Here is a 26,344-nt window from a genome sequence, read left to right as displayed (position 1 = left end):
CAATTAAAATATTTAACATGGCAAAACAGCTCCAATGCTGTTGTTTGAGAGTTTAGGTCGCATAGCATATTAAGATCTAATATTCTTAAAGCAGGAAGGTCTGTCTCGGTAAGGTTCCCTGCCTTTAAAGCTCTGTATAAATTTAATGTGCAACTTCCCATAGGATAAACCTGAGATACATGCATGGATGTTAAGTTTGGAAGATCAATCCTACTCCTTTCAAGGCAGAGCAAAATGTTGCAGCTTGACAAATCTCTCTTAGCAACAGAAAAACTACATCATACACACCAGTCATGTCAACAAAGTTGCCCTTTGTCAAAATTTAAGTCCATATCGGCATGTCAAAGGAGTCTACTTAGCTACTACCAAAAATTGATGGTTGCCCAAGGTCACCAAATAAAACATTTGCACATGTTCATGGTGCCACTTTGAGTGCATGTTCTCTCTTCAACTTCCAACCTCTGGTTGCATTTGAAGCGTCAACTTTGCAACCCATTGCCTTCTTAACAACACTATGGTCTACGTCAGACCACCATTTACACAGTTTTGACAGAGCTGCAAAGATAAGGTCTCTTCCCCATGGAAGAAAGACGGCACACAACATCACTCAGAGAGCTAGAGAAATAACGTTCGCATGCAAAATTAAAAGCAAATCCCCACTTGCTGAGAAAACTGCACACAAAACCACAGGCGATAAACCAATAGCTTCAAGCATATTCGCTATGACTCCCATTATGACACCCACACTAAAGAAACCCTGCTGCTGAGGGATTACCACTGATATCAGGATGCAACTTCATCTTCGCTGTGACAGATGCAGGACTCACAGAGTCACTTTCGCCTTGTTGCTCGGGCCTTGGCCTTGGAAGTAGTGGTCTGTAAAAACAAAGGAAAGAAAAACGCATGTAACCACGAAGCACAAATCCTAAAGCTGTTGAGCTAATCAAGTATTGTCCTTGACTCGAACCCTTATGTCATAAAGGTTTGCAAATCCATCTTAACATACATTTGCATTTAACAGCTCGCTTGAACCCACTACCACTTGTTTATCATTTACATGGAAGGGGCATGCTAGAAAAAGATGATTGTTAACTGATTAAAGGGTGTGTCTAATGTGGACATATGCAAGTTAAGGCCATAGTTAGGGGAGCTTCTCATAGTTAGGGGATCTTAGCTAGTGGTATGCGGTGCTTGCAGCTGAGCACTAAGCTGCGATGACTAGCTCAACCATGCTAACGCGTGAATCAATGCTTTGCAAAGTACAGCCCAAGCATCCCATACAAAACACAACTTCCTCAACTATATTGTAAAACCCTAGGATTTCGTTTTTCATATTCTTGTTTCCATAACCTTGCAGCTGAGCACTAAGCTGCGATGACTAGCTCAACCCCCTCTGTACCCAAGTGAAACCGATATCATTACCCCAATCCGGGGTGTCATCATCGCAAATCCAAAAACCATTGGATTTATGCCAATAAATGTGTGCACCTGCAGTCGTGCAAAATAAACCCAAAGCTGTCCGGAAGGAAGTGAGTGTTCTGGGGAAGGCATTTTAAAAAACAGCCGTGTCATCTGCCAACTCACTATTCAGGAGCTCTTCTTCCCGGCGGAGAGGAAGGCTCAGCCCATAAATATCAGCTTGAGATCTAAGGTAGATACACATAGCTTCCGCCACAAACAGAAAAAGAAAAGGGGCAAGAGGATATCCCTGGCGGACTGATCTACCGATCTGAAATTTGTCCCCTCTTACCCCCCCAATAAGCACCTGGGCTGATCTTTAGAGAGAGGATACTCCTCTAATCCATGCATCTGAAAAACCAAAGCGAGATAGAATACCCTCTAAAAAATCCCAGTCTACTGTGTTGTAAGCTTTCTCAAAGTCCAAGAGTAGAATGGCCAACCTATGGCGGCTCTGCATGGCCCATTCTGGGGCCTCCCAAAATGAGAAAATATGATCGATAATACTTCTGCCATGCACAAACCCTGTGTGTTTGTCATGAAGCAAATCTGGAAGAAAAACCTGTAGCCGCAGACCCATGGCTTTCGCCAGAATCTTGTAAAAAGTACCCAATAGAGTGATGGGTCTACATTGTGACACTAGATTCCTATTACCCCCCTTTGGGATGAGCTGAATGAGACCATCTGTAAGTGAGTCAGGCATCTCACCAAAGTCCCACATGCCCTTTCCAAGCTGTCTCATACTGAACAACTGGTCCGTTTTTACTCCACTTCGGTTCAGCTCCAGTGCTTGCCTTTCTGCTTTGCATTTATGCTCTCTTTCTTCCACGCAACCCTACAATGGTATCAGAGCGGGTTTCCAGCCCTGCCCAGTGCAGATAAGGACCTTCTGTTGCTCTTGCTTCAGTGGACTTGTTCAGCACCGTCCGTCACCTGCAGCAGCCTTTCTACCAAAGTGTGACTCTTGCAAATGCCTTTTCACGCCGTCTTCTGCTATGCGACTGTTCTTGTAGCAGTTCTAAACAGATTCCTGAGGCTGTTTCAGAGCTCTACCTGCCAGAAAATCACTCCTCTGAAGATGTTTTGGAGGCAACTTCTGTTCTGCTGCATTTCAGAGCTATATGTCTGCATTTTCGAGCTTTTCTTCTAAATTTGAAGGCATTTCTATGCACTCTAGAGCTGCCCTTCTCATTTTGAATTGGGTTGCTCATTCAATCTCCAGAAATTTGCTACTGGTTGCATCAGTTTGTGAGCTTCTCCCTCAGTTTTGAGGGTCACTTCAGTTTGGTTTTGCTGTTCAGACTGGTTGGAGCAGTTTAACAGTGTTTTTATACAGTTTGGAGCCCTCTGGAAGGAGCTGTGCAGTCACCTTTGCTTGCAGTGGACTTTTGCTTCTGTCAGGGTTCTCTATGCTCATGAATCTGAGTCCTAAATCGTGTTGCATTTGCTGCACGTGCTGTGCACCTCGTGCCTCGGGGTTTATTTGCAAGTTTGTTTCAGGTTACAGAAATTGTGCAGGCTATTTACGTTGTGTGGTCAAAATCAGACCTTTGCACTTGTCTTAGTGCTATCATTTGATTTAGTCAAATATCTTTGGTTTATTTGCATTTGTGCCTTATCTGCAAGACCTTTTTGGCATAGTAGAGGGGAAAGGTTAGGTCACTCTTACCTGAAGAGCCCACATGGCTGGCCAGCTGGGAGCTAGGTGATGCCCTTCTTTGCATGTGCAACCATAGGCTGATGCTTTGAAAGTGCCAACAATCATAGAATGGAATGTGGTTGCATTAGTGTTCAACGCATGCCCTGAAAGTACAGCTTAAGCCCCTTATATGGCCAGCACATCTTTGCTTATGGGATATTACAACCGGAATGCAACGTGGCAAGCTCCCATACAAGCCTAAGGTTACTACTAAATGTATAGAAAAATACTAAAGTAACCACAACTAGTGGAACTCTTTATTGGCTAAGGGCCCATTAACTAGCTAATTGCTACTCTAGCATTCACTACTGTTACAAAGGATTTGCCCAACGAATTCTGGTTGAATACCATCACGCAAGTCAATTATATTTTGAATAGGTCACCCACCAGGGCATTGATATTATTACACCCAATGTATAGACAGGTCATAAGCCGATTATCTCAAACATAAGAGTGTTTGGACGCCTTGCATTTGTACGTGTTCCGTCCTATTTACAACATAGCAGTTAATGCAGTTTTATTGGTTATAGCTCAGAAAGCAAAGGCTATCGGTTATACAAGCCTAGCACACGCCAAGTTATCATTAGTGAGATGTTGCCTTTGCTGAAACTCTGTTATGCAATTGTTGGACTGTCAAAAACAGCCAACTATGGTTGCTTTTGATGTCTTTGATACATTGTTCAATTCTGCATCAGACGATGATATGCCCATGGCCGTTACACGTTCAGCGACAAGGAAGTGCTTTCCAGCACATACAAGATCTGATTTTCAGCCGATTTTCCTCAAATTGATCAGGCTACCACATATAAAGGAGTGACCGAAGAGAGGGCTGTCATAAGATAACATAAAACAGTCCTTAGATAGCTGTTAGACACATTGACGGGCAGAAAACAAGCTGAGCCTTTGGTCAGGCCATACGAGGGAAGCCTCTCGTCACATGCAAGGATGCATAGTGGAGGTTGGTTCAAGTCTACATCAGACGATGATAAGCCCATGGCCGCTCCAAATTCTGCCACATAAAAGATCTGATTTGCCTCAGATTGATCAGGCTACCACAAATCAAGGAGTGACCGAAGAGAGGGCTGTCATAAGACGACATAAAACAGTCCCTAGATAGCTGGTAGACACATTGAGGGACAGTACCCAAGCTGAGCCTTTGTCTTGCCATACGAGGATAGACTGCAGGGGCACTTAGTGGAGGTGGCATTGATTGCTACCGCATACAATGATGAGCCACTATATCACAAGGATGCTTTTGACTCTTGAGAGCAAAGATTGGATAAATGCTATGAAATCACAATTCATCAGAATGGTACTTGGGGGTTGTGTAATGTGCCGCGTGCTGTAGGAACAAAGTGGGTATACAATCTCAAGAGGAAGGCTGATTACAGTTGTTGACCCTTATAAAGCCCGCCTTGTTGCAAAAGGTTATGCTCAGCAATAAGGCATTGATTTTGAGGAAACATTTGCACCCACGTCATGCATTACTACCATCAAGTGTCATTGCCATACCAGCCCATCATCATTTGCAAGTCCATCAGCTTGACATCAAAACTGCTTTCCTTCACATGGATTTACAAGAGGAGGTTTATGTCTCTCAGCCTCTTGGTTTTGAAGTCAAAGGGTATGAAAATAAGGTATGCTGGTTGCACGAAGCATTATATGGCTTGAAGTAGGCACCCTAGGCATGGTATGCCAAGATTCATACATCTTATCAGCCTTGGTTTTCAGAACAGCAATGGTGCTCTATGTCCGCAAGCATGATGGCGACCTGCTAATTCTAATTTACATGTTGATAATATGCTCTTCACTGAACCCTCCACTCAGCATATTGCAGCCTTTTAGGCTGATTTGCAGCAGTCATTTGTTATGTGAGATTTGGGCCAGCTATGTCCTTGACCGTTTGTACATGTGCATGCCAATTTCATTGATGTGCTGTAAGCTTTGATTGATATGATTTCTCAGAGTTACGAACATAGCCAATGTTCCCTTTGATGATTTCACTATATTAAGTTGTCCAAGCATAAAATCGTGTTTTGTAAAATGCTAAGCATATATCTAGATGATATCTAGGAACATGCCCAAACTCATCCTCTAAAAACAAAACACATAGTGCAGTTTCAATCTCAAGATAGTCACTCATAAGGTTGAAAACCATAAACTTCATCACGCATAGCAAGGACTAGCTACTATGACATCCCCATTAGCGCCCAATAGTGGGTTTAGACTTTAGTATAAACATATGCTCTCACACATGCAAATCCACACACCCACACATACTTGAGCATCCATTTATACAAGGGACTTCGTATTGAGTTTCTGTCGGCACTCTGGAGGTGAACGGCATCATTATCTTCCTTGTCCCACTCAACAAGTCTTTCGCAATAGCAAAACCAGTTTTTGGATCACTTGTTAGTTTGGAAAGAAAACCATCTACGTATTCCCAATTGGATTGCAAAAGAAGTATTGTCTAGCTTTGCTAAACATTCAAAGTTGATGTTGCCTAACTAGACAAGATGTCCACAAGTAAGATAGACCACAAATTGAAAGGTGCCAACATTCTCAAAATGCCTTTGAAATTGTTACCTTTGACTTGCTGAACCTATTGATAAAAACGGGCTGAATTCTAATCAAAATTAAGCCTAACAGGCCTAACATGCCTTAAAAAGCGCTTGAAACTAACACCTAAATTAATCATCCATGTGTTTGAACTATGTCGTTGTTCTCTTTCTATGATATCTACTAGGAGAGTAGATAGTGGTCATTGGTTATTGGGCTTACCTAAAGGGCTGGTAGTACCTAGTTAGGAGGATTAGTGAGCAAGCACAGGAATAGTAGGTGACCACTAAAGACTAGGATGGGGGTGGTGGAATCGTGCATCTAGAGGCATCTAGTAGTGCACCCTCAGATGATGACTATCGATGTCTGGGCCGCGACTAGCCTCCATAAGTGTGACAGTTCTTGAGAATCTAGATAAAGTACTTTCTTCCTTAGCATAAATCCATAATAGGTACAATGAATTTTGCATAATCCTTAACAAATCTATAGTAAAAATTTGAGAGACCGAGGATTACTTGCAACTCTTCTAAAGTAGTCGAACTAAACTTTAACTTCTCTGAATCCATACATATCCCTTCTTCATAGATAAAACGACCCATGTACTTGATTTTCTTACAAAATGCTCGTACGCATGGGTGACTAGATAGTTCCACTCTCGTAGCATGTACATTAAGCATCTCCTCCCATACTATCTAGATGCCTCTTTATAATAGCATGGAGGTGACTTAAAGCAGTCAGCATGCCCCCATACAGGAACCTTTGGTGGCAACCTCTACAAGAAAGCAATGCATAGGTCAGACAATCAAGAGAATCCATCAAGTCATCAAAGATGATCTACAGCAAGTGGACATCTAATTCATATGGGCATTTCGACCACAATTATTGGCCGCAAAAACTGGCATGCTACAAAGAACCTTGAAAAAAAAATCAACGCACCAAAATACATATAGATCCATCCATCATGCGATACAGATAGCTATGGGCCAACTTCAAACTTCCTCTTACATATCAAATCAAGATAGGGTGTGGGATTGTAGTCATCCAACATTGCAAAGATCTGAGGGTATGCATTCTATGCAACATGCACGAGGCAGAGACAAAGAAGCACATACTAATGAGACACCCTACGTACTACAACATCCCAAGCCAAATGCCGATCCTGTTTGACCAAGGGTTATGGACATGACGTGGGTCATTGGCGGTATCATTGTAACACCAAAATGTGAGCGCACCCACAAATTTGGCCCAAAAAGCGAACACAAAGCAACAACAATAAATTGTGGGCATTTTCAAAAGACATCAAGACTCAGGGCTCACGTCATTCATGGACAATACAAGATAGGACTCCTCATACACATTCACAATGTGTTTCTACTCCCATCCCAAATTCAAATTGTGTTCACTTAGGAGATGGCAGCCTAGCTTTCCAAAAGGAGGCATGCTTTTCACATGCAATATCCCCTACCTACTTTGTGAGTAGAGAGATAATCATAGATCAAGACCGACGTGCTGCGGGATGTGATGACCATGCACGCTCTAACTGGCGCAGTTTGAACTCTGACTTGCTGCTTTCTGGCTGGACAAGACGTCTGTGCACTTCGCGGGAGGTGGCTGGATGCATGTGTGTGCTCCATCTACAACATCCCTAATCAATGTATTTCACGGTGACCTGCATTGATTGGTTGATTGTGTGTGACCTGTCCTGTATGGCACCTGTTTGACTGGCGTGGCTCTAGCCCTGGTGAAGTACGAGTATGATTAGCTGATTTGGTCCTTGCGGATGTTCACCAACTAGTTGGTGCCTTGCTTCAATCTAGTTGTCAACTCATAGTGTTTGGACCATGGGAGGGTGTTGGAATATGGGTCCTAACCCCACTCATGGCCTAGTGACAAAATGGAATTAGAAGGGGTCAAAAGGCCCTTGGCACTTGTGGATGACACGTGGCAAATTGAGGAACTTGATCCCGTGTGACATGGTGGACCTTGAATATAAAGAAAGGAGGAGGACCCCCTCCCCTTCCTCATCCAAGCTAGCTCCTTTTATTGGATGTGAGGGAGGCATGCGCGGCTATGGGGTGGCGATTGCCACGCCCACACCCTCCAAGCAGCACCTTTGAGCTTTCTAGAGGATACTGTCCATGCTATAGCCAACACCAAACTTGACACATCCAAGAAGCCCTTTCCCTCTCTTTGGGAGTGACATACAAAGGATTCTCAGAGTACCACTGAGCATCATCATCATTTTTGCAAGGCTTGGCCTACCACTATTTTCTACAATCCCACAAATCATAAGTTTGACGCATAAAGTGGAGCGTGCACTTGGGAAATGGCAGTTTGGCTTTCCGAGGGGAGGTATGGTTTTCACATGCTTACTTGGTAAGTGGAGAGACAATAATACATTATCGTGATATACCCTCAAAACAGCATCCGGAGGACATTGTCCAGAGACTTTAGCGAATATCACCTCTTGGCACATTTGTGTAGCATGCTACAGCTTTGTGATGGAGGGATTTTGGACTCGAACGATTGCCGCCCTTGTCAACATATGGCTGGACATCATTTACACAAAGGGTTCCAAAAAGGCCACCGATTGTTAACATTTCTGCAAGGCTTGGATTTTCACATATTGCAGAATCCATTAGTAGTATAGCTCACCACACTGGCTGCCTACTCCTGAAATCAACACCTCATTGACAGTTAATCTTCTATCTTGATACTTTTTCCTTTTCTCCTTTATTTTTCCTTTGGAAAAATTAGTGATAAACCATGGATTTAGTTCATCGATATCAACCCTGGTGTGATTTTGGGTAGTTAATCTTCTATCTTGATACTTTTTCCTTTTCTCCTTTATTTTTCCTTTGGAAAAATTAGTGATAAACCATGGATTTAGTTCATCGATATCAACCCTGGTGTGATTTTGGGTTAGGATTGAAAGTCAAGAGGAGCAGCAGCTAGAACTTAGGTCCAAGGTAAACCACTCATGATACTATGTCATGAACAGCGATTAGAGATTGTTAAGGGGCCCCATGATGTGGCATGCCCCCACATCCATCCATCATGGATGAAGTGGATGAGTGCCACTTAGAAGTTAGCACTATTTTACTACATCTCACGCAGGCAAGCACTCACCATGTCACTCACTCTAGGACAGCGAATCCGATTTAGGTATGGCATCTATGCTTGTATGTGATGCATTCTCATTAGACACATTGTGTTGGGCTGAAGCCCCAACTCTTTTGACAAGCCACCAAGTGGCACCTCCTCACCTCTTCATGCTAGGGTTAGCTATATGATGGATTCATTGATTATTTTGCAGGTTAGTTGCTGCAACTCACACATGTAAGCTTTCATTCTAGCCAATGTTGGCATTTTCTATTCATTGTGTGTGTATGCGCATCCTACCTATGTATTTGTGTGGAGAGCACTTTAGCCTAGAAGGCCTCCATCAAGGAGTGTTGTTTCAAAAGGGATAATCAAAAGTACTAGCGATGCTTCCATGTCTAGCAGCTCAATATTCCTTTAAGATCATTTAGGTGCAGTACTCAAATTACTTGCACTAATTGAACCAAACTAAGAATCAATATTAGATCCTTTAAAACTGGACAGCAATGTGAAAACCCAGACATAAACACTCAAGGAAGTCTCAATTACTAGTAGACATAGAATTCTGCAAATCCATTATTTTAACTTACTCCTTGGGTTGTTCCGGTTCCAAACACAGAAGCTCCTGTATTCAAGAGATTATTGGCACCTACACACATTAAAGGAAACAATTCAACATTCACTTCCCTTTCATCTACACCAACAAAAGTCCATGTTCAGAAATGCAAAAGAAAAAACCTCCAATAATGGTGAAACAAAGAACTATAAACTTGGTAACGAAGTTAAATTTTTGAGGTATAGATAGAACACATCTCCACAAAAAGAAAGCCTTGTCCTGAATAAAATATAAAAGACGTAGATGAGAAGAACATATGCAACTTATGCCATACAGCATGAGGACAAAGAAGATACTTGAAACCGGCCGAAATCTAAAGGGTAAACCTTAATTGACTTAGCATACACTTCATTCACAACCACATTGCAACATTTCCAGCAACTTCCATTAGTTAAACATCACTTAGAACAACTTTGAAAACATTGAAAGGGAGGCTAGAGTGACCCTGCTCAAAAAACAAACACTAGGGACACCGATTAGCACCAATCATTTTGGCGCCCCTTCCAGTATTTATAATTCTTCAGACAATGGCAATTGTGCAATTACATCAAGCGCTCACCCTTGCACTAGCAGTCCACCGCCCAAGCCAATACTTGGAATCAGAATGCATCCAAATCCCAGGTGTAACTAGAAGCCAACTGTCAAGGCAAAGCTAAGGCATTCCACACTGACTGTGCCCCACTGAAAGTGGCAAATGCATTCCACAAGTCCTAGAAAATGCTCCAACACCCTGAAGGCATAAGAACTGCAATACACTGTCCCTCTAGCACCTTCCCAGGCACACCCTCCGTGACTGGGTGTCTAGTTACACCTTGTATGGCCTAGAGAGAGACTCGAAGCAAATAGAAGCAATAACTACTTCAAAAATGACAAATGAAATCCAAAAGGAAGTCAGAATATCCATACCCGCTTTCCATGGAGACGGGCAAGCTCTATCCCTACACCTCTCCTCTGTCTAGGCCCCCAAGGGTGTAGGAACCACTTCCAGCCAAGGGAAAAGAGGGAGAATATAAGAGAGAGATTTTGGGAGCTGAGAACAGAAAGAAGAGCAAGGCCCACGGGTGCAAAGGCCAGAAACCGGTGAGAAAAGGGCTAGAACATCAGCAACAGGGCCTCGAGAGGTGCACCAAGCCCGTACAGCTTCAGATGATGCTCCCGAGTGTGTGCCAGCTGCAGGAATCATCGTACAGCAGGGAAAACGAACTTGGGACTGCATCGCAGCAGCAAGATCCATCCTTTAAGCAATAGAGGGGTCAGTACAGCAATATATAGTGTCCGTACAGCAATTAATGAGCCTAGGGAGGCATGCTAGAGAGATAAAACAGCTTATGAGGTGCCTTGGGAAGCGAGCCACAAGAGGGGGGGGGGGGGGGGGGAGAAAGAAAGAAAGAAAGAAAGAAACTATTATTGTCCTCCTCTAGGGGCCTGAAATCGACCCATGGGACCCAATGGAATGTTACAAAAAGTCTCCTTTTTTGAAGAAGGGTGGAGTGGACAGCGAGCATGTTGCTAGGAGAGAGAGAGAGAGAGAGAGAGAGAGAAGAAGAAGAAGAAGAAGAAGAAGAAGAATGTATTACCGTCCTCTGGGGGCCGAAATACCGACCCATGGGACCCATAGAAGTCACGATACAAGTGTCTCCTTCCTTTTATGGAAGGGGGGGGGAGCAATTATTTTGAAATACATTGAGTAATACAACATTCACGATATTTAAGAACCTTGGCAATATAGTTACCTAGAGTGGCTATATGGCTATGTGAGAGCAAGCTTGCTAGGGTGTCGTGTTCCTCTATAATATTGTTAAAGTCCCTCCTTATGCAGGCATACCGTGTGCATGTAAGGAGGACATGTGCTTCTGTCTCTACTTGTTCTTGGTCACACAGCTTGCAAAATCTTTGTTCCCTTGAGACATCTCCCCAAGCACCTTTCTCGAGAGAGAATATCGCCTCATGGCACATTTGCCCCCCCTTCATTAAAGTCCTAACCCCTACAACCAATGACACTTAAAAACTCTAACCCTCCTTAAATGACACATTGGTTTCCCTTGAGCCAAACAATTAGACCCCTCTTGACCTTGCCTTGGCCTAGCACTTGGGCCTAGTGATTGCACCTAGGCATTGCATACAGTCCAAGGAATTCTGGAAAGTATCACTTCCCCTAGGCTAGTCTCCAAGCCAAAGGTAGTCACAATTACCAAATTCACATCACCGTGACAATACTACAACCCAAATAATGAGAAATCTCTCAGTGAGAAAATGCATCACCAAAGGCTCTATCCATTAGTCATGTGAGGTGTGGCGATTTGTATCCAACCCAATGTAATTAGACCATTAATACATTATGCACCAATTTGATGGTGCTACACGCGTTGGTGTTTCTAATGGATATTGATATGATGGTGGATCATCTGAGTAGATAGGGCCCACCAAAATGGAGCCACTGCTTCAAATGGCACCAAATGTGGATATGTAATAGGAAAGGGAGGGTGCAATAGCATGCAATAATAAGAAAGGGAGGGTACAATAGAGTGCATTAAATGGTAGGTACATAGGTCATAGTCTAAGGGTGGGTCTAAATGGAAAGATGGACCTTGAGTGATCTCCAGGGGCATTAATGAAAAGATATTCCCCTTCATTGTGTTCTCACGCATCATTCTCTTTATCACCTTGCATGCTTGCATGCTCTCTCTCTCTCTCTCTATCATTTGCAGGGTCATGAGTCTATATGAGTCTGTCAGACAGAGGATACGGGCCCCAAGAGGCTTATCAGACTCGATTGAGAGCACCATCGTAGTTAAGCAAGGCTGTCCCCTATCACCAACTCTCTTTAGGTTCTATATTGACGAGATCACTTCTTTTGTCGATCGACTAGGCGGAGAGGGTTCACTCCTAGCTGACCTGATGGTGCAAATATTGTTGTATGCCAATGACACAGTCCTCATATCATCCTCAACAGGGGGGCTGCAGAAACATCTAGAGGGCTCTAGTGATGCTCTGCAGGGAGAGAGACTTGACAGTTAACCTTGGGAAGACCAAGGTTATGGTCTTCAACACCTCGCGAGCAGCGTCCCATCACCATAGTTTCACATACCGTGGCAAGCCTGTGGAGATAGTGCAGTCCTACACATATTTGGGGATAGTGTTCACTAGATTAGGTTTCAAGATGATCCCTGCGGGTACATCACGACTCACACGAGGATAGAGTGCTCTGGCCCGACTAGAGAGGCGATGCTTCCAGGCACACTTCCAAGACCCCCCGACGAAGGGCTAGCTCTTTGACAAGCTAGTGAGACCGACTGCCATGTACGCAGCACCTTTTTGGGGGAATGATATTTCAAGGACGGAGTGGAAGAGATTTGAGAGAGGTGACCATAGGATCCAGGATGATAAGAAGTAAACCCTCAGTCCCCCTTCAGATTATTTAGGCAGAGTTCGCCACGACCCCTCTCCAGGTTGATGCCATCTTTCAAACAGTGAATTCCTCCACAGAGTTTGGGCCTTACCCCAAGGGAGACTACCGAGGTTAGCACTTGAGTCCTCCAGGCGACTAGCAGATAGTGGTGTTGATACGGCATGGTACGCACGGATATCCACATGGTTTGGTAGTCACGACATTTAGATGGACAGACTTTCCCCCTTTCAGTACAGTCTAGACGCACCGCCCGCGATGATCCCACGAGATGAGATCAACCGTATCATACGGTTGGACCTCCTCCAGCTCCATACATCTAGGGCTTAGGGGGGGGAGGATCTCTCCACCAAGCTCCAGTTCTACAATGATCACTTTTGGAGGATCTCAAAGCACGGTCTTGTCATCAGACCTCAGTATCTTGAGGACAGGAGAGTTTCACATGCACTGAGGATTGCCATTGGTCAGGTACGAGTCTAATCACATCAGTTGCAGATTGAACAAGGAGAGCTGCAGGCATACGCAGAGAGTAGAGGACTTGCACACTATGCCAGAGGGGGGAGATCGAGACAGAGGAGCATTTTCTATGTGTCTGTCAGGTCTACTATGAGATCCAAGGACGATATCATTGCCTCTTTCAAAAGAGACATGGCTTTGATCCACTCACACAGTTGATACATTTTCATGATTAGGTCTGTGTTGGGCTCTACCTGCTTGAGATGGGCCGACAGAGAGACACTGATGCGACAGCCCAGAGAGCAGCATGGACTGATGCCACAGGTCACCATTGACAGATCACAGACTTTTGTCATAGACTTCTATGCATCGAAGTCAGCTGCCAGTGTAGCTGAGGGAGAGGAATGAGAGCATCATGGATCAATAGTAGGACTGTCCACCAAGATGCGGTCAAACGAGTGACACACTCTCCACGTACGACATGGAGAGAGCCCATAGTACGCATGATCGAGGTCTGGCCTATCTCATCCCTTCTTAGAGGCGATCGCCAGAGACGAGGCATCACCCTTGACATAGCCCACCGGATCCAGAGATCAAGGAGACCACGCCCTCCCCCACGTCGTGAGACAACTCGACAGACACAGATACGAGAGCTTCTCACATCTCATCATAGTGCCACAAGGTTACCTGGATATATGGAACCTAAGCACGTACTAGGAGTGCTAGCCTTGAGCGCCTGATACGCTTCTGTTACTTTGCTACTCTAGTATTTTACTTTGCTAACTAGCTGAGCATGTTAGCATTTTAGCTTTTGCTTTCAGTTTTTCAGTTTTCAGTTCTCAGCAACGGTCTTAGTGAACCCTTTGCTTCAGCCCTCAGGGGCTTTGTTAGAATTATAGATATAATTCAGCAGTGACCAATGTAATATAATAAGCTAGTTAGGGGCACTTTTCCCTCTTTAAGAGGTTTTTCCCCCTAACCACAGTTAGTTCACTAACTATGCTTAGTGACTACTAAGGTTTTGTCACTAGGACAAAACCTTATCTTTCTTTCATTGTGTTGTACTCACACACTCTTCTATTGCAACTAAGCTTTCAGCTTCCAAGCTTCCAGCTCTTACTCTCTCTTGCTCTCTCTCACTCACCATCTTCTCACATTTGGTATCAGAGCAGGTTCAAGAGCTCCGGGCTCCCTGCTCCCTTTAGTTCCAGCCCTTTGCCTCCAGCTACAGCCTGCATCAACTCGTCCGTACAGTCCGTACGATTGTACGGAATCCCGACGTACAGCGCCGTACAGCTCCCATGTAGCGCCGTATAGCTCACGTACAGATTCCGTACAGCTCCCGTGCAGTGCCGTACAGCTCCCGTACAGCGCCATACAAATTCGCCGTACAGCTCGTCTGTTTGACCGTACATGCGCCGTCAATTCCGTACATGCCGTACCAGATCGTACAGTCCGTACTTACCGTACCAACTGTACCTTCCGTAGATCTGCGTGCAGTTCTTCAATACCACACGTGTGGCAACAATCTGTTCATCCGTACAATCTGTACTTGCAGATCTGTATTTGCAGATTTGCACGGGTTTCCTTCATCTACAGGTGTTCTTTGGCAGGCACATCTTGCAGAAAACCATAGTTTGGTTCAGTTTGTTGGGAGTACATTTGGGGCATTTTGTATGTTGCAGACATTGCAATCATTGTGTAGTTTCGGATCTACATTTGGAGCAAAAATTGCAGATTTTGTCTAAAATTTGGGGCTTTTACAGACAGATCTGCAGATCTAGTCTGAAATTTGGGGCTTTTGTTCAGAAATTGCAGATTTGGAGCTTTTAGTAATTCTGCCCCTTTCTGGTTGCAATTTCAAGCCACAAATTGGGGCTTTTGTGTTGGGAGAGCATTTTTTGGAGTATTCAGTTCATACTGCCTTTCTTGGAGTGTTTGAAGCACTTTTGGCAGATTTTGGAGAGTTTTTGATGCTTGGACAGATTTCTGACAGTGCAAGTACAGAAATCTAAGTTGCATTTACAGCCCGTGCTTGGCTGTGTTTTTTGGGATTTGTGCATTTCATTCCCAGTAAGGGAATTCAGCTTTGTATTTGCTTCAATCTTTTTCTCAGATATGGCCCATCAAAATCAGAATGAGTTCCAGTTCGGTGGTCTTTCACAAGAAGACAAGTTGGATGGTACCAGCTACTCCCTCTGGAGTTTCATGGTACGTAATATTCTGATTTCTCGAAATTTATGGGATTATGTCAATGGGGATGAGATCCGACCAGCAGATATTGCACCTGCTACCCCTCCTCAGCAAGGAGGTGGAAGAGGTCGTGCACAGGGTGCAGCTGCAGGACAAGTTGTTGGTGCAGCTACAGTCACTACTCCAGAGCAGAAGAGATGGGATTCACGGGATGCCTTAGCTTTGTCATGCATCTCTCTTTCAGTGAAAAGATTTATCATTCCGCATATCCGGTCGTGTAAGACCTCCAGGGCAGCGTGGGATATTTTGGAAAGCATGTATGCAGCTCGGACTGATGCAAGGGTATCTTTCTTGAAAAGAGAGTTGAGTAATACACATATGGAAGAGGGTGACTCCATGTCAGTCCACCTCACAAAGCTACAGGATCTCGGAGAGCAATTGTTAAACATAGATGAAATTATTCCTGATTCAGAGATGATTACAACCACTCTGAATTCTCTTCCTGAGTCTTATCTCAGCTTTCACACTTCGCTGAACTTATCATTGAGGGGGGGTGCAAATCCCCTCACTTTTCATGAGTTGATAGGACTTCTGCTTCAGGAAGAGCAGACTAGGAAAAATTTGGCTTCACGTGCAGGTGAACAAGCCATGCTCTCAAAATTTAAATAAAAAACAAAGGGACAGGCAAAGACATCAGTAAATCAGCCTTCCAGTGGGTCAAGACAGCCTTCACAAAAGGCTAAAAATGATGCAAGTAAGCCCAAGAAGAAGGGTTTTTGTCACTACTGCAAAAAGCCAGGTCATCACATAGCAGAATGCAGGAAAAGGCTTGCAAAAGAAAAGAAAAACAGCTCAGGTATGGCTGTTTTAGATTCAGCTCCTCATGCATCTGACAGTGGGGATGCTGCAGCCAACTTTGTTGGACAGGATTATGCCTTTTTATCTTGCATTTCAGATTCTAGGTTGGCTGTTCCAGATGCTCGGGATAGTACAGCCTCTTGCAGTGATGATACATATGCATTTTTGACTTGCAGCTATGACTCTTCTACAGATGCATCTGCTTTCAGTGTTAATGAAACACTGAACACATGGTATTTTGACAGCGGTGCATCCAAGCACATCACTTCTAGGAAGTGTCTTTTTACTTCCTTGCATCCACCTCCCGTTGGTAAGAAAGTCACTTGTGCCAACAACTCATCATATTCAGTACGTGGCACAGGAGAGGTTGAGCTCACTGCCATTGATGGCTCAATTTTCAGACTTTCAGATGTCTTATATGTGCCTGGCATAACCAAAAATCTCCTTTCAGTGTCCACTCTTAACAGAGGGGGATTTCAGGTCATCTTTGAGGATGACAAATGTGCTGTCCGAGACAGGGAAGTTGACTATGCCTTAAGGTTATCTGGTACTCTACTGCGTGGGCTTTTTCAGCTTGATATTTTTGAGAAAAGAGCGGCCCATGCTCTTGCAGTTTCTATCCCTACAGCTGCCATGCAAAATGCAGAATTATGGCATGCCAGATATGGCCACATGCATTACAACAGCTTGATGACACTTCAGAAGTTTTCAATGGTTGATGCATTGCCACCTCTTGAGATACCTCCTCCACATGCCTGTGAAGGGTGCATTTTAGGTAAGATGCATAGATTCCCCTTCAAGAAGGATGGTTCAGTTAAAGCTGTCCGCAAATTACAGCTTATACACAGTGATGTCTGTGGTCCCATGAGGCCTCCATCGTTGGGTGGTCATCTCTACTTCGTTACATTTATTGATGACTACTCCAATTTTACTTGGGTTTATGGGCTGAAAAAGAAATCTGAAGTGTTCACGGTGTTTAAACACTTTTCAGCCATGGTTGAAAATGAAACCGGACTCAAGATACAAACATTGCGCACGGATAGAGGTGGGGAATACCTATCTGCAGAATTTGATGCTTTTCTCAAAGGGAAGGGTATTGTGCATCAGCTCACAGTCAGGCTGACCCCTCAGCAAAATGGCAAAGCTGAGAGGAAAAATAGAACCCTCATGGAGATGGACAGATGTATGCTGAAAAGCAAACACATGCCTCATAAATTCTGGCTAGAGGGTTTGATGTGTGCCAATTACATTTTGAATCAGGCTCCCACTAAGGCTTTAAAAACAAAAACTCCTTATGAGGTCTGGAATGACAGGAAGCCTTCAGTGGATCACTTCCGAGTCTTTGGATGCCTTGCTTATGCACATGTGCCAATTGAATTTAGGCACAAATTGTCAGATAAAGCCATCAAATGCATATTTGTTGGATACAGTGCAGAAAGCAAGGGGTACCGTCTCTACAATCCTCCTACACACAAAATCATAGTAAGTAGAGATGTGACATTTTCTGAAAATTCAGCTCACACTCATGCTGAATTTCAAATGCCTTCGTCTTCAGAGGATGTCTTTGAGGGGTTGCTACCCATTGCTTTGGGTTCCCCTGCTGATTTTTCTGATGCAAATCAAAATTTACAGCAACCTCCAGATGCTTCAGTTCCGCCACAGGATGTCTTGCCCCCTCCACAGGCAGTGGAACAGGTGGTGCAGCAAGAAATTGCAGACATACATGCAGCAAAAACAGTCCCAAACTGGCTGTTACAGACTCTCAGGGAGAGTAAACTTGATGCTTCGTTATCTGGCAAGACTCGCAGTGCAGCAAGGCACATGGAAGGTGCTAACTCAGTGGAATCAGCATATGCAGGTACTCTCCTTGATGAGGAGGAGCCTGCCACATTCGAAGAGGCAAAGGATAATGTGCATTGGATGAATGCCATGCACGATGAGTTGCAGTCCATTGCAAAAAAATCAGACTTGGGATGTTGTGGACTTGCCACAGGGTAAACATGCCATTGGCACACGATGGGTTTTCAAGGTCAAACGGAAGCCAGATGGCTCCATTGACAGATATAAGGCTAGGCTGGTTGCTAAAGGCTATGCTCAAAAAAAGGGCATAGATTATGAGGAGACATTCGCTCCTACATCCCGAATGACCACCATCCGATCAGTAATTGCAATGGCTGCACATTTTGAGTGGAATGTTCATCAGTTGGACATAAAAACAGCCTTCTTAAATGGGGACTTGCTGGAAGAGGTGTATGTCAAACAACCTCCGGGCTTTGAAATTACAGCAAATGCACTTCAAGTATGCAAGCTCAACAAAGCTTTATATGGGCTGAAACAGGCCCCTCGTGCATGGTATGCCAAGATACATGCCTTTTTAATCAGCAAGGGGCTGCACAATAGTCCTACTGAGAGCACCCTCTACATCAAGATGGATGGGGGGGGAAATATTAGTCATCCTTCTTTATGTCGATGACTTACTGCTCACAGGGTCTCCAATGAAGAAAAAATTGCAGATTTCAGAGCTGATTTGCAGACCAACTTTGACATGTCAGATTTGGGGCTGCTTCACTTTTATTTGGGGATCCAGTTCTCTCATGAGAGACGTGGCACTGTTATGTCTCAGTCCAAGTATGTTCAGAAACTCTTGGACAGATTTAACATGCAAGAGTATAAGCCCATAGCCAATCCTATGGAGCCGGGGCTGAAACTCACAATGCATGATGCAGGAGAATCAGTTGATGCCACACTTTACAGTCAGGCTGTTGGATGCCTCATATATCTCTGCAACACTAGACCTGATATTCAGTTTGCAATATCTCAGGTGAGCAGGTACATGCACAGCCCAAAAACTATGCATTGGCAGGCAGTTAAGCGCATCTTCCGTTATTTGCAGGGCACAAAGTCTTTTGGCTTACTATTTCCCAGGGGGGGTGACTTGCAGATGCATGCCTGCAGTGATTCAGATTGGGCTGGTGATTATGACACTAGGCAGTCCACTAGTGGCAATTGTTTCTTTTTGGGTAAATCTTGCATTTCATGGCTGAGCAAGAAACAATCTACAGTGGCTACCTCATCATGTGAAGCTGAGTACAGGGCAGCTTTCACAGTAACAATTGAATGTGTCTGGCTGCGACGTCTATTTGCTGATCTTCATCTGTCTTTGGAGGGTCCCTCTCCAATTCTCACTGATAGTCAGAGTGCCATTGTAGTGGCAAAGAATCCAGTGTTTCATGCTCGCACGAAACACATTGAGGTTCACTATCACTACGTCAGAGAGAAGTTGCATGCAGGAGAGATCAGTATGATCTTTGTGTCCACACATGACAACGTTGCAGATATTTTCACCAAAGCACTACCACGTGAAAAGTTTGAGGCATTTCGCAGTGCCCTGAACTTATATCCGTTTGGTGATTGATCAGCCTTGTACATGACATTGGCACTGCAGGGGGGTGTTAGAATTATAGATATAATTCAGCAGTGACCAATGTAATATAATAAGCTAGTTAGGGGCACTTTTCCCTCTTTAAGAGGTTTTTCCCCCTAACCGCAGTTAGTTCACTAACTATGGTTAGTGACTACTAAGGTTTTGTCACTAGGACAAAACCTTATCTTTCTTTCATTGTGTTGTACTCACACACTCTTCTATTGCAACTAAGCTTTCAGCTTCCAAGCTTCCAGCTCTTACTCTCTCTTGCTCTCTCTCACTCACCATCTTCTCACAGGCTTGTATGAGGTACTTCTTGGGTTCGCACTTTGTCTCATAGGCTCGCGAGGCCTCTCGCAGATGTTAATCTCTCTCTCTCTCTCTCTCTCTCTTTCTCTCTCTCTCCCCTTGCATATACGTCAAATAGAAAAAGTATTCTCACGAGGGTGCCCTTACACCATTGGAGGACCCAATCAGCGTTAAAATTCTACATGCATTGCAACCATCTGCATTCTAGAATTTCTGGTTCTTCATATTTGGTATCAGAGCAACGATGATTCACTCTAGTGACGGAAAGAGAAAGCGAAGATCTATCGATATCCAAGCCATACGGACAGAGAGTCAATAGAAAGTCCGAGGATTGGTACAAGCAAGAAGCATCATGAATGGGTGCGGGTCTACAAAGAAACAGTTAGAAGATAGAGGCACAAAGTGGACGCATAGTGAGGAGGAATGTGTGGAAGTCTACTACATCGCAGACACAAATCCGCCTCTGACATTTCAAGTTCTAGCAAGAAAGTCTCGTCTCCACACCTGCTTTTGGAATTTTGAGTTTTCCAAGGAAGGTCTTCTTCATAAATTTCTGGTTTTGAGCTCTTGCTACATTGCATCTGCAAAAGGATTCGTTAATGTGGTGGGGGAATAGAACCTATCCTTGAATGGTCTAAGTTTGCGGAACAACTAAAAGCCACCTTCACGCCTCCGAGGCATGACGATAACTTGGCTTTCCATTGGGAATGGTCTAGGCAATTTGACAATCAGAATATTGCTGAATTTATAGCCAGCTTTTGGGAATTTAGAGTTACCAGAGGCCCCACTAAATTGGCTGAATTAGCTGAAAGAAAGTTAAGTCCTCGTAAACCCTTCAATAGGGGACAGGGAAAGGCTCTTGTACAAAATGTAGACAGCCAATCACATCCCAGATGGGTGCCATTTCCTTCCATGACTAATGAAGAGAATAAGAGGCTGATTAAGGAAGGCAAATGTTTTGGATGTAAGAAACATAAGCAACGGCATGCATGGCATAAATGTCCTATTCCCTTGGCTGAAATTACCAAGAGAAATTCAGTCAAGGGAAAGCTAAAGCATCCAGGCAAGAGGATGAGGCTTCTACCTCCACATCCCAAAACTAGTGAATCTTGTCCATTCACCAAAACCTTTGGACCTCATGACCTTTTCAAGGTGTATGAGTTTGTGAATGGATAGAGAATAATTGTAATCTTGGAGAGAATAATAGAGAATATAAACAATCTCCATAGTCTCTGGACTGACGCCACAAATGACCTCTGTTCACAGAACACCCCAAAACCCTGTAAAGAAAGATGCTACATACAATCGCTACCTCACACACCACCCGTATTGGGAAACGTTTGTGGTTGGCTTTTTGACACAAGAAAGTGCACATCCCCAAATGAACATGAAGGATCATCCACCACTGATCCCAAATGTAAGTCTACAACTCCTAGTTAGTCGATGTTGTGTTACATTTCCTTGCCAGCTCCATCGTAGTTACCAAGGAACGGGAACATTGTCCAATGCCGGAATGGGAACGTTTCACAATAGATGAACAAGGAAAGGACACGGGAATGCCACATCATATGACACATCCTCAAATCTCATGGAAATATACCAAGATTGAAAACAAAATCACTTTAAACTTTCCATTTCAGCTTCGAACTTGTAAAAACATACAAAAATCCATAGAAAAGTGAAACCTACATTGACAATGATGTTTGCAATGTGCATAATGCCATAGAGGTGCAGGATACTATAGATTAGAGAGCATATAGATATGTAAAATACACAAGAAAAAAAGGCTATGCGTCACGCATACAGCCTCGCGCTTCAAGCCCTTAGTACAAAATAGGAAAAATTGACTCGAGAATCAACAACATTATATATATAAAATGAAAGAGTCAGGCAGACAGCCCTAAAAGTCTGAGGTGGCAGAGTGAAGGGATTCAGAGAAGGCGGCTGTGTAGTGAGAAGAGGAAAGGGCTGAAAAGAAAGGTGGGATGAGCAGTGAGAGGTGGGCTAAGAGGTTGAGTGGGCTGAGAGGTTAAGTAAAGTAGGAGGGCTACAAAGTGGAGGCGATGCAACACAGTGCAAAAAACATACAGTTATGGCATTTTACAGGGTTCTGCATGGCACCAGGCAAGGAATGTGGGGAAACGCATTCTAGGTCTGGCTCCTTTAGGGAATAGCATTCCACCCGTTCTGCAAGCAGGACCAGTGTTCCCTCATATGTATGATATCTATAACTACACAAAGGTTACATAAAGATATAAGCTGCTAGAAAATTCAGCACTATGAAAAATGTACGTCTGCTCTGTTACTTTCAGTCAATGAACTGTTGGTGCATAGCTATGTACTCCAATCTGCCATGCAAGACATGATTCCACATGTGCCCAAAAAACTTGCAGTGATGGCTCATGGGTAACGCACTTAACGGACCCCACAAATGCCTCACGGGAATGAAGTTGCACATGACCAAAAACATTATTATGTGTGTTTCTGTTTCATCTTGTAGCTTGCATTTACTAAAACGTTTCCCTAAGAAGACCTGCAAACTTTGTCACCTATCTAAATAAGAACCGATTCTGCCTAGACTCTCCCAAACATCCTTTGAAGAATTAATCAAGATCTATAGTCTAAAAGCAAATGTGACCAGTCATAGATCCCAAGGAAACACTCTTAACAACAACTTACAATGTTAGGAACCTGGAAATGAATACATTGTTCTAAAAGCTTTGAAAATAGATAAACCTACTTACTAAATTTAGCCATGCTTGCTAAATTTAGATTAACGTGCTAAAATTGGAATCATCTTGATAATGTTATCCTACAAAGGATCCGAGAGAAGCAAAGAATGATGACAAGTAAAAGATCTTCCTGATCCACATAACTCTGTACATGAAGACGGAGCTTCCCTATCAAGGGAGTGATTGGCACAGGGTTCCCACAGAACATCTAATCAGCATCCAAAGCCCTGCCAAACTCCTCCGTCTTTATTCCCAGTCTCAGGGCTAGGTCCTCTGATATGAAGTTATCAGTAGCCCCTGGATCAAATAAAATCAGCGCTTGCTGGTCTCTGACTTTGCCCCATGATAGCAGCAATTCTCGTTCTTCTGGGTTTGAAACATGACCCACTATGTCAGGAATTCCTCCTACCATTGGCTTTTGCGGTCCCCGTGGCTTCTCTGCCTCTTTTCCCTTCGAAGTTGAAGGATTTTCTGGGCACTGGGCAGCCACATGCCCCTCTTTGCCACACTTAAAGCATTTCCCATCTTTGTGAAACTCAGCTATCTGTTCACGAGTGAATGGGGATTTGCCTTTATAAGTCCTTGAAAACTGAGTACCCCTCGACTTCTAAGACTGAAACCCTTTCTTTTCAACCTTGGGGTACTCTTTCTTTTCTGATTTTGAAAAATCAGTTTTCTTTCTTTCAGCACGTCCTGCATGCAAGGATAGTACCGTAGATAAATCTTGTAACGGCACAAGACTAGCTACTGAAGCTGAATGCAGGTCTTCAATATTCTTTGCCCCCAAAGCATTCACTACTGCCTGGATTCTTGGACTGAGACCTGCTCTATACTTTCTCATTTGGGTTCCTTTGGAGATCTTTTTGAAAGGTGCAACCTGCAAATAAGCATCCCAAAACTTTTGGTTGTACACATCCACTATATCTCCTGCATCCATATGCAAACTGTCCCAATCTTGAAGAACATGGTCGCTAAACTATTTAGGCATAAACTGTTGGTAGAAGGCTTTCTTAAAGTCCTTCCACCTCTTTAAGGCTGACCGACCCATCTGTGGTCTGTGCACTCCACCATGCACTAGCTGTCGCTGTCAAGTGTAAACTGACCATTCTTAATTTGGAGGATTCTAAAAACTTTTCTGTACCAAATGCAGCATCAAACTACCTGATGAACTGCAAGGCTTTGTCTGTATGACCATATTGTCCATTATAGGTCATAAACTTGATAGATTTACCTCCCTCTTTGAATTCCTTGGTCTCTCTGGAAGACTTTCTCTTCCTTGACTTCTTGTGTTTCCTTCTTTTCCTGGCTGGTTTATCTGATAAAGAAGAAGATACTGAAGTCGGGCTCGAGGTAGACGGTGAAGGACTGGGAGATCGGTGATGATGCCTCGATCTCTTCTTGATATGAGACCGTCCCCTATGAGATCTCTCTTTCTCTAGCTGTACACAAGAGTGTGCCTCTGGCATTGGCACATCATATGCTGCATTAGGCATAGCTTCTGCTTGAAACAAATGCTGAGCTCTTGGATCCCTTGTAAGATTTTCCATCTCCTGCATACGAGTGCGTACCATCTATTCAAATTCTTGCTGAGTTTGTTGCACACTTCTCTGTCTTTGATGCGCATCCCTATCTTGTGAATCCCTCTGGATAGGTGATTGGGCCATTTTCCTACGACTCGTCTGAGATCTCAACAAGAGGTGTCTTGCATTCACAATCTATGCCAGTACCGGGCTATCAACTCAAGGCATATACCCACAAAGTTGCCAAGGCATCAACAACTATATTGCCCCTTTTCCTGAGCACAAAGGCATGCATCCCTTTACTTGTGCAAATCTCTGACTTTTCTCTGAATTTTGCTTTTTCTGACAGTAAATGCTTTTTCAGATAGGTGAAAACTGCTAGCAGAAACAATCTCTGTAACCCTTTTTTTTTTTGTGGACAGTAACCAGATGGAGTAACCAGTTGGTTACTCTAACTAGACTGATTGGTTTTGGTCTGGTTAGTCTGCAACTGGACTAACTCAACTGGTCACAGTCTAGTTATAGTGACCAGACTAGACCGGTTGGGTCAACTAATTGGACCTCTAACCAATCCACTAACCACGGTTGAGTTAGATTAACCCCTGGTCAGCCATGTCAGCATCCATGTCACTTGTTAGAATTCTAGGTCATCTCACACGTGCATGCCACGTCATCCCTGCATGTCGGTATGCCACATCAACTGACACGTGTCAGAATGACACGTCAGCACTGTTCTGTGCACTACCACGTGTCTTTTTGCCACATCATCCCGCACGTGTGGACGCCTAGCCATGTCATTTGCCTTGATGGCTGCCACGTCATCTCGCACGTGTGGTCGCCGCGTCGCTTGTGTGCCACGTGTTTGTTGTTTGCCTTTGCCACGTGTGCGCCACGTCAGCACAGTGCAAGTGTCTGCCACGTCACGAAAACCACGTCATAAGGTGTAAGACCTTGGTTGGTTTGGTCGGCGTTGGACATCGCCGGAACCTTCTACTTGCAGCGTAGAGAATCGAAGACAGAGAAGGAAGAAATTCTTTTCGTAGCTCACGTCTATGGTCGCGCCATCGCGTCAGCGTTCGGGGAACCTCTGCTTGCCCCTTTTTTTTTTTCACGGGGCCATGGAAGAAAAACTTGAGGCAGAGAGAGCTACAGGCATACCCAAAGAGCAGAGGATGAAACCGGCCTTCGGGAACACCAAAGGGCAGTGAACACATAACAACCAGCAAATACTTAATTCCAGCCATGTAGAGAATATTAATAACAAACAAAATAATTCCAAACTCAATATTCAGGAGCTTGTGAAAGCCCCTGTCTGCGCCAGACACCAGATTACCCCTAAAGCTTAGTGCCCCTTTCGGTATTTCTTTATCTTTATTCAGAGGGCAACCAAAATACAATAAAAGCACTCTCGTACAAGGATCCGTCCAAGATACAATAAAAGCACTCTCGTACAAGCATCCGTCCAAAATTAGCCAATTGGAGATTCCGTTCACAAGCACTTCTGTCTGGCTATTCAAACAATTCCAATCTCAGATAGGCATCCCAGTTCAGTGCAACATTCCATACCAACCTTTCTCCAGTATCTGGCTGATAAATTCTAACTTGGCAGCTCCGAAGGAAACTTGGCAAGAGAGAAATCAACCAAGTCTGCCTTGGCAGCTCTAAAAGAGTCCTGGCAGGGTTATCTGCAGCAAGGCAAGAAATTAGGAAGGCTCTGAGGCAACTGTGGTGCTCTGAAAGGCAAACAACTGATCATAGGGCTCTAGAAGCCTAGGAAGCAGTTCTCAAGCATCATTGGCAAAGGAAATCAGCAGCAACAGCCCTGGAGAGGTGAAATACAGCAAATTGATTTCCTTTTGGCACCCTTCTGTCCTCTGGCAGCCCAATCCTAGTAGGCGAAATGGTTCTGGTAGCAGTCTGGCACCCTGGAAGACTGCAACAAGAATTTTCGACCAATTTTAGAGGCCTTGGCCTGGAGGGCTCCTAAGAAAAGTGTGAATCAGATTTGGGGC

General features: G+C 44.0%; 1 protein-coding gene across 9 annotated transcripts in view; it reads right to left on the bottom strand.

Annotated features, from left to right (window-relative positions):
• Positions 1–26,344, bottom strand: part of LOC147900650 (hydroxyproline-rich glycoprotein family protein) — a 120,937-nt gene continuing 94,593 nt past the window's right edge. For 4 of the 9 annotated variants that reach the window (XR_015541193.1, XM_087376183.1, XM_087376184.1 and 1 more), the window contains 2 exons: positions 9,409–9,467; positions 2–876 (listed from right to left, as the gene is read on the bottom strand). Coding sequence is in view for 5 of the 9 variants with exons in the window: in XM_087376183.1 (XP_087232309.1) it covers positions 832–876; positions 9,409–9,467 (104 nt within the window). In the remaining 4 variants the exon portion in view is untranslated. Of the gene's footprint in view, positions 877–9,408; positions 9,468–26,344 lie in introns of all 9 variants that reach the window. The other 5 variants (XR_015541194.1, XM_087376186.1, XR_015541191.1 and 2 more) reach the window with 4 other exon arrangements.

Source organism: Dipteris shenzhenensis, chromosome 6 (assembly GCF_047967505.1).
Source record: "Dipteris shenzhenensis isolate YYH24624 ecotype China chromosome 6, Dip_SZ_1.0, whole genome shotgun sequence".
Taxonomy (NCBI): domain Eukaryota; kingdom Viridiplantae; phylum Streptophyta; class Polypodiopsida; order Gleicheniales; family Dipteridaceae; genus Dipteris; species Dipteris shenzhenensis.
The sequence above is the reverse complement of the archived record's forward strand: the minus strand, read 5'-3'. Positions and strand labels throughout refer to the sequence as shown.